We start from the raw sequence: 17,361 nt of genomic DNA, 5'->3' as shown, positions 1-17,361 counted from the left end.
GTTTTTAATATTATTTAAATAATATTAAATTTTTAGGTTTTTCTTAACAAACGAAAAGTGCATCAAATTTTCAATAAGTTAAATTAAAATTCAATCACTTACATATAATTTTGTAACAAACATTTTGCAGCAAATTAATATAAGAGAGAAATAAAGTAATTGTACCTATTGGAATATCTTCTAATTCTGGAATTACAATTGGTGTTGGTATTTCGTTTAATATATTTTGATTTCCTGATGTTAACTCTTTTATAACATTCCATGAGCATATAATATATTAATGTTTTGTTTTATACAACATATACATATATTAAGTATGCAAGTACCAAATAGAAAACCAATTTTACTTTTTATTTACACTATGTTCTTCGGGAAAACTATCAGGCACATTTATTATGCCTTCCACATATTCATGGCCAATAATTCCGAGAATTCTTTTCTCTAATTCTGATAAAGTTGTATATATAATAGGATTATTGCCTGTTGCTGTTCTTTCTTTTCTTAACTTTTGTACTTTATCTGATATTTTAGATTTAAGGTCTCGCCAGGTTTGGTAAGTACTTAGTAAACACATTAAAAGTTTTACAATTTGTGATTATTATGTTTGTGATATTTAAAATGTTTAACAATAAGTGAAAGAAAATTTTTCAAGGGTAAGTTTACATAATAAAAAATAAGACAAAAACCATGCATAACAAAAATGTGATAAAAACTTAATTCATTCTTTAATTAAAAACATTCAAATATTTACATAAAAAGTTTCTGAAACGCATGAATATTTAAACATTTATAATTAAAAAGTGAAGACATAATTTATTGATAAACATTCTGTATTATATTTACTTACAGTCTTCCATGATTTTACATCTTTTTCTTTATTCTTTGATCCTAATAAATTTAAAAAGGTGACCAATTCTTCCCAATTTCCTTACAGTTGTATATGACTATTCATCGTCATAAATTTGCCAGATGCTACATGAGGATGTTCCTCAAAGTAAGTGACTAGAGCTTCAATTTGGCGTTGAGCCCTGTAGCTCTGCCCTGACGACTTTTTCCAACTTTCCTGAAAGTGTTAATATTTTAGGCTATTAATATTTAGAAAAAATAAGTTGAGTAAATACTCATGCTGTCATTTAAATATTCTGATATCACCAATCTTAAAAATGTTTTTTCATTTCATGTGTACTCATTTTTATACAACATTAAAAGCACTATCAATAATACTTTTAATAATCAAAATAAATAAATATTTAAAAAATTAAGCAACTTTCATATATAACTAATTTCTTGTGCAAGTTATAATATTTATAAGTTTTACAAAATGTGCATATTAATTAATTAGTACCCCATCAGTATATATAATAATTAAAATGGAAATTTAATTATATTTTACTTTCCTTGCAAATATATACTTCTTGTAAATAAAGTAATATTGAGTTATATTTTACTACAGTGTAAAACTATACCGGTGAAATGTGAGTGTATAATTATAATTAAAATCAATTTCACAAGTATAAAATTTACTAATTTCTCTTTAATATATTATTTAAATTGCTTACATATACTTACTCTGACATTGTTTATGTTTTGTAGGCTTTGTTCTTTTATTAATTATTATTTCTATTTTACTTCGCATAATATCACAATTTATTTCAGCGTTCCTAAACTTATCGGAAAAATATTTTAAGATAAGAAGATCTTATTGGATGGTTACTACAGCGATAGAGTTATATGGAACTGAGTATACTCGTTTCGATAACGACGTCAAAATCATATTTTGTATCGATATCGTTTCGTTAGTTCATGTTACAGAATCACTTTATCGTTATAGTATTGTCAGCGCAAGCGACGACTATCGCTACGTAATGATAAATAATGATAAATAATGATATTGTCGTTAAGAAGTTAGAGAATAGGCATACTGTAGGCCTATTCTCTAACTTCTTAACGACAATATTACTAGCTAGAGGTATCGTTGCGCAGATATTTTATATGGTAAAAAAGCTGCGCAACGACAGTATAACGATACCGACAGCTCTTAACGAGTTACAGAATAGGCCTACTGGACCGCTATTCCGTAATCACTTACCGACAACTATCGATGTCGTTAAGTGTCGTTGCGCATATTTTTTTCATATATCAAAATACGTGCGCAAAGATACTTAACGACATCGATAGTTGTCGGTAAGTGGTTACGGAATAGTACCCCAGGGGTACTGGATAACATCGATAAGCATTGAAGGATTAAATTTGATTTTTGTTCTCCATTAATACCGTTAATAAAAAAATATCCGACTGCTATTTTCCAGACATCGTTAATGCCTACAACTAAAAATACAAGTATTTCTTTTGCAATATTATATTTTTCACTAGCTACATTATTGTTAATATCACAGTGTCCACAAAATTTTTGTCCATCAAATTCTATTTTTTGTCTTATCGCTATTTCGTCGATCATCAGAGCACCAAACAATAAGTGACTAGTATTCTTTACGCGATATTTGATGAATTCTAAAGTCTCTTTATTAAAACCTGGTTCACCATCAACTGACTGGTACCATTTACATAAAGTCTTTGGATGTAGCAGACATGAATTAAAATTTTCTCTTACATACGAATATGCTCGTGGAGAATAATAATGTAATGTAACAGCAAATGTTCGTATTTCAGGTGAATATTTTCGAGCCACCGGTTTTCCTTTAGACTTATAAACTAAACGCTTTAATAAATTTGAGCTTCCAGCTGTAATACCTTTTAAAGTAAACAATTGCTCTTCTTGTAATAATCCTTTTTCACCTAACGTTTTAAATATAGTTTTCATATTAGTCATTCTTTTTTTCATGCGTCTTATTTTCTGCGTTAAAACTCTAAAGCGTTTTGCGTGCTGTTCCTTTATTCTTTTCAATTCTTCTCTTAATTTAACTTTTTCTGGTGAGTTATAGATTTTATTTGGAGATACTGAAGTAGACTTTGATTCTTTCAAAAATAATTGTTTAGCAACAGCTAAAAATATTTACAATATATATTTATGATTGCTTTGAATAAAACGTCGTATTAAAAAAAATTAAAAAATATTGATATTTTGTTAAAAATACCCCTATATCATTTTGTTAAATTCATACCTATATCATTTTCTTTTGTACTTTCTTTAATAACTGTTTTACAGTATGAAGAAACAGATGTCTCTTTTACAAGTGGTTCAGTACATAGTTTTTCAGATAAAAATCTTTTTAATGAAGGAACAAGTATTCCTTCACATTTTCTCTTTGCACTAATAGTTAAAGAGTCTTGTTCAATTACTGAAGATATCTAAAAAATTGATACAATGTATATACATATATAATATACAAAATGCTATTTCTATAATTACCAAGTAAGCTCTTCTATAATTACTAAGTAAACTCTAGTATGTCAAGAACTGCCATCATATCTGGCTAATATTATTTTTTGTAATTTTCAAAAACATGAAAAATAAATTAAGAAATCAATACTATACAAACGTGTGTCTTACGTCAGGAATTGCATCTGGTTTTAATTTAACATACACTAGTGATGATGTATCAAAGTCTTCGGGATAAAAATGCATGGAACATATTACGGGTTTTTGTTTTAAGGAGGCTTCTGATATTTTCAATACTGTGCACTATAGCTGCCGTTTTATTTCATTTTTGGGAAAACTAAAATACATATTATTTTTACTATAGAATTTTAGGTATTACAATATATCTTACTTAATAATTCATAATGTATAATAGTTATAAACTAAAAAAAAAATCATTTTTTTAAACTTTTTATAAATTGTATAACTGCTCTAAAATTAAAAAAAAAATTTTCTATAAGAATTTTTATACATATAATACGCGCTTATACATTAATTGCATATACTTATGGAAAAAAATGGTTACATATGGATTTCGTCAATATCTGATGATCATGTCTTCCTAAATATACTCATATGATATTATATATGATATCATATATGATTAGATTTGGCAAAACATGATTAGATATTGACAAAATACATATATGCCCAATTTTATATGGACCTTTTTTCCCGGGTATATACATAAGCTGTGTTATTTCTGGGAATTGAATAAGGACAGAATGACTACACCCGAATGGTTACGAACGCAGCTATATAATATGCTTACGAGTGAAATGTTATTTTTTGTTCTTTTTCTATTTCTTCTTGTTGTTGCGATTTACGGTATGTTCTATTATTGCACCCTTTACCTGTACATAGAGGCATTTTGATAAAAAGAAGCAAAACAGTCTTTGATGTGTTTCCAGCTTTGAAAGATGTTGAACGATTTTTCAAATAAGTAGTACCATTATTATTGATTAGATGGCAGCACCAATGTCGCCTGACAAGATGGCCGACCCCCTTTTCCAAGGCTTCACTTTTCAACGTTTTTATTCCGTCCTTCAAGTCCGTGGTCTAAGAGGTATACTTGTCTTTTTTTAACTAACGCGTTCATGTGACTGTACAGTCTCGTAAAAAGTTTGTGAACAAGTAGTTAAAAAGGGACAAGGATAACTCTTAGAACGCTCTCTCTCGGATCACCTTTAACAAAGGAATTCTACCGCTGCACTTGTTCCGGTTATATTATATTTCAGTGACCCCGACATGCTCCTATCATATAGCCAGGGGGTCGATTTTGGGGGTCGATTCTGTAACTTTTATTGTGGTAAAAATGCGAGCTGACTCATAACTCATTCCGTAACTTTTATTATAAGTATTGTTTGTTTTATCTGGGGATATTCTGTATTTTTGAAGAAGTGAAAATATGAAAAGTGAACAACAGTGATTGGTGTATATCGTTTATCCTAAAAGTATTCACCAATTAATGGAGACAGTGCTACTTACTTTTTATATTTTCACTTTCTTCAGAAATACAGAATCAACCCCCTGTTCTGGGGCTACTCGGAGCCAGCGATCGCAGATTGTTGCTCCGGTAGCATACGGTCGCATGGAGAGAGGATGAAAACTAAGGGCAAGGACCAATCATATTAAAGAATAAATGATTGCTCAGTATATGATTTTATATTTTCACTTTCTTCAGAAATACAGAATCAACCCCCTGTTCTGGGGCTACTCGGAGCCAGCGATCGCAGATTGTTGCTCCGGTAGCATACGGTCGCATGGAGAGAGGATGAAAACTAAGGGCAAGGACCAATCATATTAAAGAATAAATGATTGCTTAGTATATGATTTTATATTTTCACTTTCTTCAGAAATACAGAATCAACCCCCTGTTCTGGGGCTATTCGGAGCCAGCGATCGCAGATTGTTGCTCCGGTAGCATCCCTCCCCATGCGACTGTATGCTACCGGAGCCGCAATCTGCGATCGCTGCTCGGAGCAAACCCAAGCAGACCAACACACTATAATAGGTTGGCGTCATCGGAATCAACCTATTAGAGTGCGTTGGTCTGCTTGAGTTTGCTCCGAGTAGACCCAAAACCATGGGCCTAAGGACCAGAAGGCCGTAGACGGGCGCCCTGATCCTGGAGGTCCCAGGCGAGGGCAGCTGTGACAAGGCGGCGCAGCTTGCCGACCGGCTGCGGGAGACGCTGACTGGTAGGAGCAATGTCAGGGTCCCTACCGGTCAAGATGGCGGAGCTGCGGGTACGTGACCTGGACTCCGCCACCCCAGAGGAGATAGTCGCCGCCGTTCGCGATGTGGGAGGATGCCCTGCAGAGGATGTAAGGATGGGGACCATTAAGGGGCCCTCACCTGGGTCCGCTGCCTGATCCCGGCCACGAATAGGATCGCCATGGCCGCCAGGTTCACGGTTGGCTGAGCGATTTGTCGGGTGCAGCTGCTCCCGGCGCGGCCCCTGCAGTGCTTTAAGGCTGGTATTCATAGTCAAATCTTATTTAAAGATCGTCTCAAGCAACGTCTTAAGATGCTAATACGGCTCTGTGATTGGCTGATTGCATCTTAAGACAGTACTTAAGATGATCTTAAATATAAGATCCGACTATGAATACCGACCATAGTGTATGAAGCGAAGGCACGTCGGGCTACGCTGCCCCAATCGAGGCGTCGACTGCACCGGACTTTGCTACCGACGCGGTCAGCCGGGTCATAGGGCGGCGGCCTGCGCCGAGCGCGCCAGGTGCCCACTATGCGCCGACGGAGAACAGAAGGCGGACCACAGGGTAGGCCCCCTGCAGGCCCCCCCCGTCCAGGGGCAGAAGTGGGGGACAGGGAATCGGACCGCAAAAGTCCCCGGCCGCAGAACCGGCGGCCGAGGTTGACCCCCATCCCAACGCCACCCAGTCCGTCGCGACTGGCGAAAGGGCGCTGTAGGAGGCGCCCAAGAAGCGGAGACCCTCCCCTGCATATGCGGGAGCGTCCCGTGTGCCCACGTCAATATTGGCCACGGTCCCGATTAACTACGTTAATATTGGCCATGTCAATATTGACCACGATCCCGATTGACCACGGGGTGGATTGGCCTTGTCAATATTGGCCACGCGTCAATATTGGCCACGTCAATATTGCCCACGTCAATAATGGCCACGCGTCAATATTAGCCACGTCAATAATGGCTACGTCAATACTGGCCATACGTCATTATTGGCCACGCATGATATTGCCCACGTCAATAATGGCCACGTCAATATTAGCCACGCGTCAATATTGACCACGTCATTATTGCCTACGCGACAATATTGGCCACGTCACTATTGGCCACGCGTCAGTATTGGCCACGCGTGAATATTGCCCACGCGTCAATATTGCTTACGTGTCATTATTGTCCACGCGTCATTATTGCCCACGCGCCACGTTATTACTGTATGTGGGTTTGCGACTTGGGCGGAGTAGGTGCGGGAGGAAGGCTGAAGGCTCCCCTTGCATCCCCCCCGCGTGTGTGTATGTGTGTGTGTGTGTGTGTGTGTGTGTGTGCAAAGCATTTCTTTGCACCACATAGGTTTGTGACTTCCCACGCTAAACAAAAAAAATTTATTAATATTGACGTGGGCAATTGTGACGTGGGCAATATTGACGCGTGGCCAATAGTGACGTGGTTAATATTGACGCATGACCAATAGTGACGTGGCCAATATTGACGTGGCCAATATTAACGTGGTCAATATCGACGCGTGGCCAATAATGATGTGGCCAATATTGATGCGTGGTCAATATTGACGTGACCAATCTACCTCGTGGTCAATCGGGATCGTGGTCAATATTGACGTGGCCAATCGGGACCGTGGTCAATATAGACGTGGCCAATCGGGACCGTGGCCAATATTGACGTGGCCAAACGGGTGCCACTCGCGTACGCGACTTAATTTCAAATCGGCCCCGGGGTTGAGGTGATCCCCATGGAGATCGAGGAAGAGGGGGTTGTCGGCGGTGAGCTCTCGGTCAGTAAATTCAACCGACCGGAGAGAATCTTGCAGGCCAACCTAAACCATGACCGACGCGCACAAAATCTATTCGTGCATATGATGTCGGAGCACATTGGGTTGCCGATGCCGGCGGATTGGTCGCTATTGTGTGGGGCGACGCGAGCGAGTGAGTCCCAGATGCGCACAGTAATAAACGGACACAGCAAACTGAGTGAAACGGACACAGTAACAAACGGACACAGACCAAACGGACACAGTAATAAACGGACACAGTGCGAAACGGACACAGTAACAAACGGACACAGACCAAATGCGCACAGAGCGAAACGGACACAGACCAAATGCGCACAGAGCGAAACGGACACAATGCGAAACGGACACAGACCAAATGCGCACACTGCACATGCGCACAGACCAAATGCATACACGGAAAGTCGCAAACCCATGTGATGCAGTGAATGCTTTGCACGCACACACACACACACACACACACACACACACACGGGGGGATGCAAGGGGGGCCTTCGGCCCCTTTCCCGCACCCACCCCGTCCAAGTCGCTAACCTATGTGGACTTTACTCTGCTTGCAATGTACATGGATTGCATTTGGTCCGTGCGCACGTGCAGTGTGCGCATGTGCAGTGTGCGCATTTGGTCCGTGTGCATTTGGTCCGTGCGCATTTGGTCTGTGTCCGTTTCGCACTGTGTCCGTTTCGCTCTGTGCGCATTTGGTCTGTGTCCGTTTGTTACTGTGTCCGTTTCGCACTGTGTCCGTTTCGCTCTGTGCGCATTTGGTCTGTGTCCGTTTGTTACTGTGTCCGTTTGTTACTGTGTCCGTTTATTACTGTGTCCGTTTGGTCTGTGTCCGTTTGTTACTGTGTCCGTTTCACTCAGCCTGCTGTGTCCGTTTATTACTGTGCGCATCTGGGACGCTCGCACGCGAGCGGCTCCCCCCCCTCTCTCGCGTCTGGGAGACGGTATGGGGTATGTTGGGGTATCGTTGAGTCCTGGGGTCCAGTGCTGGTGGTGGGGGTATACCTGCCGCCCAGCATGGACCTCGGGGAATTCGAGGACTGGCTCGCGGGCGTCGGGGACCATCTCCTTCGGCATACCCGCAAGCTGGTACTGGTCGCGGGGGATTTTAACGCCAGATCCAAAACCTGGGATCCCTCGTGATCAAACGCGGAGTCCTCGAAGACTAAACGGCTTCGGCGGGCCTGGTCGCCAACCGAGGCCGCATGAGCACGTGCGTGCGGCCGCAGGGGGAATCGGTGATAGATCTCATTTCAACCGGGTTTTCCTGCGGCCGCCCGCAGAATAAGGGGATGAAGGGTGCTAACCAGGATGGAGACACTCTCGGACCACCTCTACATCGAGATGTCCCTCCCGGTCGCCCCATCCCGCGTTGAGTCTGGCGCGGCGGGCCGGCGACGCGGGAAGGGTGAGGACGGTGGAGAGGGGCTTCCCGAGGTGGGTGCTCTCCCGGTTTGACGCGGACGCGCTGATGGCCGCCATCGCCGCCTCCGCGTGGGCCGCCAAGGACGAAGAGGGGCACGAGAATCCCGATCCTCCGGGCCCTCTCACCCGCACGTGGATCGAGGAGGAGGCCCGAGCGTTGCGGAGAGGTCTCCAGCGGGTGTGCGATCAGGCGATGCCTTGCGCCGCGGATCCTCCCGCCGACTGCGGACAACGGGCGGCCTACTGGTGGAACCGGGGAATTGCCTAACTCCGGACGAACGCGGTTGCCGCGCGCAGGGCCCTGCAAAGGGTCTGTCGTAGGCGTGGGCCCGACGCCGTGCTGGGCGAGGCTGTCGCGCAGACGGAGTACCGCCGCCCGCGCGCTGCCCTAGGGGCGGCCATAAGGACAGCGAAGGCCAGGGCATGGGAGGAGTTACTCGCCTCCCTCGAGACGGACCCGTGGGGGCGCCCGTATAGAGCGGCCATGAGAAAGCTCAGGCCGTTGACGGAAATCCTAGAGCCGGCCATGGTGGTGGCATAGCGCGCGCATCTATGTGCATTTACACGAAAACTGAGCAAACTATAGCAAGATTTTTTACATAAACAAAACATTGTATAAAAAAATAACAAGTATAAAAGTTTCTTATTTTTTCATGTAGAATCAGATAGCGCATTCAGTTTTTTTTTAATTAGCACTTTTTCACAATTTTTTAAAACAATTATTGTTAAAACAATTAATTTTGAAAAAGGAAAAACACGGGTAATTTCTTTTTCGCTTAAGCTATGAATCCTGTAATTAGTTTGGCGTTATCACGACTGTGTTAGGCATGGGCCTTAATGGATTAAATATAATGCTATCAAGTTGAAGAGATTTTAAAAGGCGCGATCTAATCGTTGTGCGTTTTCAAAATTTTTGCAGCGTTATTTTGTAGTAGAATATCTTACAAAAATTAAAAAAAAATTAATCAAATTTGGTGACGAATTGGCCCGTGGCTGGATTTTTATCCATAAAAGTGCCTTATTTTCCCCCTGTGCGGCGGCGGTTTTACGGGGACCCTTGTTCCCGCGCCCCCGCCCTCCCGACGAAGGCAGGGCATTTCAGGAGGGCTTCGCCCTCTCTATAGTCTCCGTCGTACGGAGAGTGGTCGCGGCGGGGGAGAGAGGTGGCCCCTCCCCTGTCTTTTCCCTTCGGGGAATGAGTCGTGTCCGTAGGGACAGCCCGGGGGAACTTATAACAGAAATGGGGGCATCTCTACCTCTCTACCCCCGGGCGTGAGGTGCGCGCCAGATAAATGGCGCGCGAGCGTGGGGGCCCACCGGCAGTTATGCTGGATAGCGATTCCCGGAGGGCCCCTAGTATCACGCAGTCCCGGCCACCCGAGGTGAGTTCAGTGGGTATTATGGGGGTGGCATTCACTTGGACACGGTTCAAATGGACACGGTGCTTTTGGACACGATACCTTGCGCACGGTTTAAATGGCCACGGTGCATTTGCACACTGTGCATTTGGACACAAAAGAAATGTTATTAAAAATGTACACCAGTTATATGTACACGTAAAATTTGACTACCGGATATTTGCACACGAAAAAATGTCCACTATTCACTTGGACACGTAAAAGTTGTACACTATTCATTTGCACACCGTTCAATTGCACACCGTTTAATTGCACACCATTTAAGGCGCAAACCCATGTGGTGCAGTAAATGCTTTACACACACGGACGCACGCACGCACGCACGCACGCACGCACGCACGCATACACGGGAGGGGGTGCAAGAGGGGCGTTTGCCCCCCCCCCCGCACCCAGCCTGTACAAGTCGCTAACCCATGTACACATTGCAAACGCAGTCATAATGTATGAATACTTAATATGCATTTGATTGTTTTTCCGTGTGCAAATGATCAGTGTGCATCTTTTCGTGTGCAAATGATCAGTGCGCATTTTTCCGTGTGTAAATGATCAGTGCGCATCTTTCCGTGTGCAAATGATCGATGCGCATTTTTCCGTGTGTAAATGATCAGTGCGCATCTTTCCGTGTGCAAATGATCGATGCGCATCTTTTTGTGTGCAAATGATCGGTGCGCATTTCTTGGTGTACAAATGAATAATGGGCAAGTGAACGGTGTGCAAGTGAATGGTGTGCAACTTTTACGTGTCCAAGTAAACGGCGGGCATTTTTTTGTGTGCAAATATCCGTTGGTCAAATTTTACGTGTGCATATAACTGGTGTACATTTTTAATAAAATTTTTTTTGTGTCCAAATGCACAGTGTGCAAATGCACCATGTGCAAGTGCACCGTGGCCATTTGAACCGTGCGCAAGATATCGTGTTCAAAAACACCGTGTCCATTTGAACCGTATGGAAGTGCACCACTCCCGCTTCGAACACCTATACATATGCAAAGTAAACAATTGGAAAACGGAGAGTATTATCACATTGGCTTAGCAAATAAATTAAAAAATTTTTTGGCACAAAATATTATGTTCTCAGCTAAGGTGCTTAAAATTAGATTTAATGTTGATGATTTACCTTTATTTCGTAGTTCAAACATTCAGTTTTGGCCAATTTTAAGAATAATTAAAAATACCACACAAAATAAACCATTTGTTATTGGAATTTTCTGTGGCACGTCAAAACCAATACCGTTAGAGAAAGGAGGATGTTAAAAAAGTCGATTTTCCGACTACAAAAAGAACTCAAAATTTGAGTTCCATGAATATCTATTAACCGTATAAGAAATGGAAATGACAGTCTTTTTTCCTGGAGACTTGTGAAAAGTGTCGAAAATCTATCAAATTGATTGAAAATTGCGTCTTTTGTCGAGTCTGTGGCATGGAAGAATCTTCAGTCAAACCACCTTCTGGTTAAATACTTATCCAATAGTTTTTGAGATTGCTAATAATGTTTCAATATCGGGATCCCAAAATTCAAAATGGCAGATTCAATATGGCGTGGCAGAATATCAAATATTGTCACGAATACCACACTTAACCGAACCCATGCAGAGACACGAACGAGGACGTGGTGGTTAATATCTCCATTTTTTAAACTTTTTTTGTTAAAAAATTTTTTTATTTTGTTTTTGTTTTTTTTTGTTTATAATAATTAATGTTTTTATAATTATTAAAAAAATAAAAAACAAATTGAAAAAGAATTTTAAGAAAAAAAGTTAAAAAAATGGAGACAACAACCACTACGTTCTCGTTTGTGTCTCTGGGTTTAGCTGAGTGTGGTATTCGTGACGATATTTGATATTCTGCTACGCCATATTGAATCTACCATTTTGAATTTCGGGATCTTGATATTGAAACATTATTAGCGATTTCAAAAACTGTTGGATAAGTATTTAACCAGAAGCTGGTTTGACTGAAAATTTTTTCATGCCACAGATTCGACTTGTCTCAGGATAGACGCAATTTTCAATTAATTTGACAGATTTTTGACACTTTCCATAGGTCTCCAGAAAAAAAGACTATCATTTTCACCTCTTATACGGCTCATGGATATCCATGGAACTCAAATTTTAGGTTTCTTTTGTAGTCGGAAAATCGACCTTTTGTAACATTCTCCTTTTTAAATGATCTAGTTTATCTATTAAAAAAAGGTATTGAATTTTGTAATAAAAAATATCGTTTGGAAATTCACAGTTTTGTTTGCGATGCTCCGGCTAAAGCATATTTGAAAATGATTAAGTCACATTGTGGCTATTCCTCATGTGATAAATGTACTGAGTCAAGTAATTATGTTCAACAAAGAGTTATTATAAGAAATATTTCGGCCCCAAAACGGACAGATGAGTCTTTTAAATTACAGTTATATAAAGAACACCATATTGGTAAATCACCTTTGTTAAAACTTGAAATAAGTTTAGTCACATCTTTTCTAATTGATTATATGCATATGTGTATGTCTAGATGTTGTAAGGAAACTTAATTATACATTCTTGGATCGATGGAAAACCATTACAAGTAAAACTTTGTAATAGATCTATAAATATAAGATCAGAACGATTAATATTACTAAAACATTATATTCCTGCAGAAATTAATAGAAAGCCTAGATCGCGTGTGTGAAGTTAGCACCTCAATTTTTTGCACCGCAGGTTTCTTCACAAGTTCTGTTTGCACCCGCAATAGTTCTACAGTTCTTGATAGTTCTTAACAATAGTTCCGCTAAAATAATATAAAAAACATAAGTTTAAAAATATGAGGTGTTAACTTCCCGTGGCATTCCAACCTTCTGCACCACAGGTTTTCTCGCAAGTTCCGTTTGCACCTGCAATAGTTCTACAGTTCTTGATAGTTCTTAACAATAGTTCCGCTAAAATAATATAAAAAACATAAGTTTAAAAATATGAGGTGCTAACTTCCCGTGGCATTCCAACCTTCTGCACCACAGGTTTTCTCGCAAGTTCCGTTTGCACCTGCAATAGTTCTACAGTTCTTGATAGTTCTTAACAATAGTTCCGCTAACATAATATAAAAAACATAAGTTTAAAAATATGAGGTGCTAACTTCCCGTGGCATTCCAACCTTCTGCACCACAGGTTTTCTCGCAAGTTCCGTTTGCACCCGCAATAGTTCTATAGTTCTTGATAGTTTTCAGCAATAGTTCTGCCGAAATAATATAAAAAATTTAAGTTAAAAAATATGAGGTCCTAACCCCAAGTTTCAAAAAAAATTTTTTTTACTATGAAATTTTATAGTTCTCAAACAGTTCTACAGTTCTAGATAGGTCTTATGAATAGTTCTGGCTTTTAATTAATTTTAAATAATTTTTTAACTTGCACGCTGGCACCGCACCCCAGCATAAGAGTAAAATGTCACATGACGGTGAGTTCTAATAGAATTTTTGGCATTTTCCGATAGACCTGCAATAATTTTGATCATTTCAGTACATATTACAAATAGTAGTTCTCTTAATCCTTTGCGGCACGGTGGTCGATATATTGACCACTTATCTTGAAGTCATTTTTTTAATTTTTCGGACACCGAATACTGCATTTTATTACTTTTTCTTGTAATTTTTACTTTAGTAAGATTTGGTAGGGTATAATTTTTCTTTATTATTAGTTAATTTTGTTATATAAATAAATATAATGAAAAAAATGTTTTTTACAAAAATGTATGTCAGAAAGAAGGAAGCTGTGAAAATCAGTATGCAGAGGATTTTTGGGTCGCTGATTACGAATCCGCTATCAGACGGTTCTTTTTTAAAATAGCGATCTAATATGGCGATTCACGATTTTGAGTATTTTTTATCGATTTTTTATGGAAATTGGTATACAAAGATTTTTCAGAGCGCTAATTACGAATCCACCATCCGATTTCGACGATTCTTTTTAAAAATGGCGAATCCAATATGGCGATTTACGATTTTGAGTATTTTTTATTAGTTTTTTATGAGTGAGGCTCGATTGCGCACATAAGCGATTGGACACAGTAGTATTTTCCGATTGGACACAGACCCGATTGGACACAGACTCGATTGGACACGGATCCGATTGGACACAAACCCGATTGGACACGGACCCGATTGGACACAGACCCGATTGCACACGGACCCGATTGTACACCGACCCGATTGCACACGAAACCGATTGCGCACCGACCCGATTGCGCACGACTCATTTGTACACGGATCCGATTGCACACGGACCCGATTGCGCACCTACCCGTTTGCACACGGACCCGATTGCACACGGACCTGATTGCGCACCGACCTGATTGCACACGACCCGTTTGCACACGGACCTGATTGGACACGGACTCGATTGGACACAGACCCGATTGGACACGAACTCGATTGGACGCTGTCTCGATTGCACACCATCCCGATTAGACACAGACTCAATTGGACACAGACCCGATTGGACACGGATCCGATTGCACACGGACCCGATTGCACACGATACGATTCCACATCGCAGAATAATGCAAAAACAACCTAGATGGCACAGAAAATTTAGCATAAATTTTATAAATATTTTACAAATTTATTTTTAAAAAACATTTTTTAAAAGTTATATAATCGTTTTTCATAAATTATTTAGAAATAATACAAAAATTATTATTAACAATGTATAAAATATATTTGTTTCATGGAACGCTGGTATAATTTTTTTTATAAAGGATGTTCTCGAAGTATCCTCGAACGCCTTTTTTGTAACAAAGGAGTTTTCATCGTTTTGTTGTGAGTGCGCGACACTCACACAAACTTTACTTGTAATAACGAGAAGGGTGTCGAGTGACACCTCGCGCGACGACACCGTCCGGCCTTGCTACCGGGCATCGCACCGGCCTTCACACCGGACATCACACCGAGCTACATATCCGGTTACTCATTTTGCCACCCGAAATCTCCTGATTTCCGGTGGAATGCGCCTAGCTAGCAATTGCTGGCTAAGCTAGTGCACGGGCCAAAGGCCCGTGACCGCGAGTGACATCCCTTGGTAACAAGCCGAAAGGCTGAGTATATAAAGACCGCGGAAAGAGAACGAGTGGGCTCATAATCAATAATAATAGCGACGAGTATATGTCGCTCGTCGAAATTACAAACTAGACGTAGTAACACATCTTTCGGGTTCGCTAACGAAAACTGTACAGGAAGAATAAATATATATCTCTTGTTATTAACTCTCGGCGTTATCTCTTGGAAACCTGATCCCGAGGAGTCATCGGCAGCGGTCCCGCACTGTATCCCGAGACCAGGGATACAACAGTTTAGAATAGCGTAGAGTGGGGAGCAAGGGTCAGAGCGCGTCTTGGCGGTCAAGAGCATATGGCTCATTCTATTCGTACTCTGGTTCTTACTCAGTGCGGTTGATTGTAAGAAAAGTCGCTATAAGTGTGCACATATATATATATATATATATATTTATACAGCGGATAATAATATCCTTGCGGTCCGACTGTACGGACATTGCTCGAATTCTTATAAATTGCGAGAGCTCGTGAGTGAGCAATTAAGGAAGCGGATTGCTTACGGGCGCCGCTACGCACGTTAAAATATACGGAGTCCCGAAGAAATCAAAACACATGATCGTGCGTATTGTAATCCAGTTGTGAATGTAATGGTGAATTCTTCTACCTCAAATTAAATATTTTCCAGAATAAGGAGTTTTTATGCCTCTAAGGCTTTTCCCCTAAAGAGCCAATAAAGGAATTTTCCCTTGGCTCAAAACAAGTGTATTAATTTCTTTTTATCCAACCCACAACCACAGAAGCTTCTCACGTTTGAAAAGCTTTCGACGCTACAATATTTATATTAAAAATTAAAAATATATTTAAAATTTAAAATGTACTGAAAAATATTTATGGTATATAAACTCGAAATATTTTTATATTTTTGGATTATAATAGCACAAATATTTATTTTTAATATTTTCATAAATATTTATCATAATTTTTTTATGCTTGGCAAACTCAGATATAAAAATACGTACAAAACATTTATTATATTTTTCTTTCTTATATATATTTTATAGTTGCAAACCCATGTGATGCAGAAAATGCTTTGTGCGCGCACGCACGCACGCACGCACGCACGCACGCACGCACGCACGCACGCACGCATGGGGGGGTGCAAGGGGGCCTTCGCCCCCCTCTCGCATCCACCCCGTCCTAGTCGCTAACCCATGTACTATCTGCAATGCGGAATCGTATCGTGTGCAATCGGGTCCGTGTGCAAACGGGTCGATGCGCAATCGGGTCCGTGTGCAATCGGGTCGGTGCGCAATCCGATCCGTGTGCAATCGGTTCCGTGTGCAATCGGGTTTGTGTGCAGACGGGTCGTCTGCAATCGGGTCGGTGCGTAATCAAGTCTGTGTGCAAACGGGTCGGTGCGCAATCGGGTCCATGTGCAATCGGGTCGGTGTGTAATCGGGTCCCCTGTGCAATCGGGTCCGGGTCCAATCGGGTCCGTGTCCAATCGGGTTTGTGTCCAATCGAGTCCGTGTCCAATTTGGTCTGTGTCCAATCGAGTCCGTGTTCAATCGCAACTGTGTCCAATCGGGAAATACTACTGTGTCTAATCGCTTATGTGCGCAGTCGGGACAGTCCCGTTTTTTATGGAAATTGGTATACAGGAATTTTTCAGTATGCTGATTACAAATCTATCATCAGATTTCGACGATTCTTTTTCAAAATGGCGAATCCAATATGGCGAATCCAAAATTTACGATTTTGAGTATTTTTATAGATTTTTTATGGAAATTGATATGTTGAATTTTTTAAGGTTGGAATGTTGAAAAATTTTGGAGTTTCTTACTTTTTTTTTACAAGAACAGATGTACAGAACTAGCTTTTCTAAGTTGATTATGTGTAAGTCATCAGATTTTTGAAATTTTAAAAGGAAAATTTCAAATAATTGGTAAGAAAAATTGTATTTTGAGATTTTATATTTTTTCATTTTTTTGACAATGGTACATAAAACATAAAATTTTTTCATGAAAGAAACCGCACTCAGTTTACTCCAGAGACACAAACGTGGACGTGGCAGTCATCGTCTCCATTTTCTTCTTTTTGTATTTTT

At 40.5% G+C, this 17,361-nt stretch overlaps 1 protein-coding gene across 1 annotated transcript; it reads right to left on the bottom strand.

The window, feature by feature from the left end:
• Positions 1-805: 805 nt before the first annotated feature.
• On the bottom strand, positions 806-5,917 carry LOC114254588. Its single transcript, XM_028191159.2, has 3 exons — positions 4,152-5,917; positions 4,067-4,082; positions 806-3,643 (listed from the first exon to the last, which is right to left on the bottom strand). Exons 1-3 carry the CDS (start codon positions 4,247-4,249, stop codon positions 3,491-3,493), a joined length of 267 nt encoding a protein of 88 aa, XP_028046960.1. The 5' UTR covers positions 4,250-5,917; the 3' UTR covers positions 806-3,490.
• Positions 5,918-17,361: the final 11,444 nt, after the last annotated feature.

This window comes from Monomorium pharaonis, chromosome 9, assembly GCF_013373865.1.
Source record: "Monomorium pharaonis isolate MP-MQ-018 chromosome 9, ASM1337386v2, whole genome shotgun sequence".
NCBI classification, from domain to species: domain Eukaryota; kingdom Metazoa; phylum Arthropoda; class Insecta; order Hymenoptera; family Formicidae; genus Monomorium; species Monomorium pharaonis.
This window is presented reverse-complemented; position numbering and strand designations above follow the sequence as displayed.

Coding starts and splice junctions, on each gene's coding strand:
- LOC114254588 (XM_028191159.2), bottom strand. CDS start 4,249: ATGCCTCTATGTACAGGTAAAGGGTGCAATAATAGAACATACCGTAAA.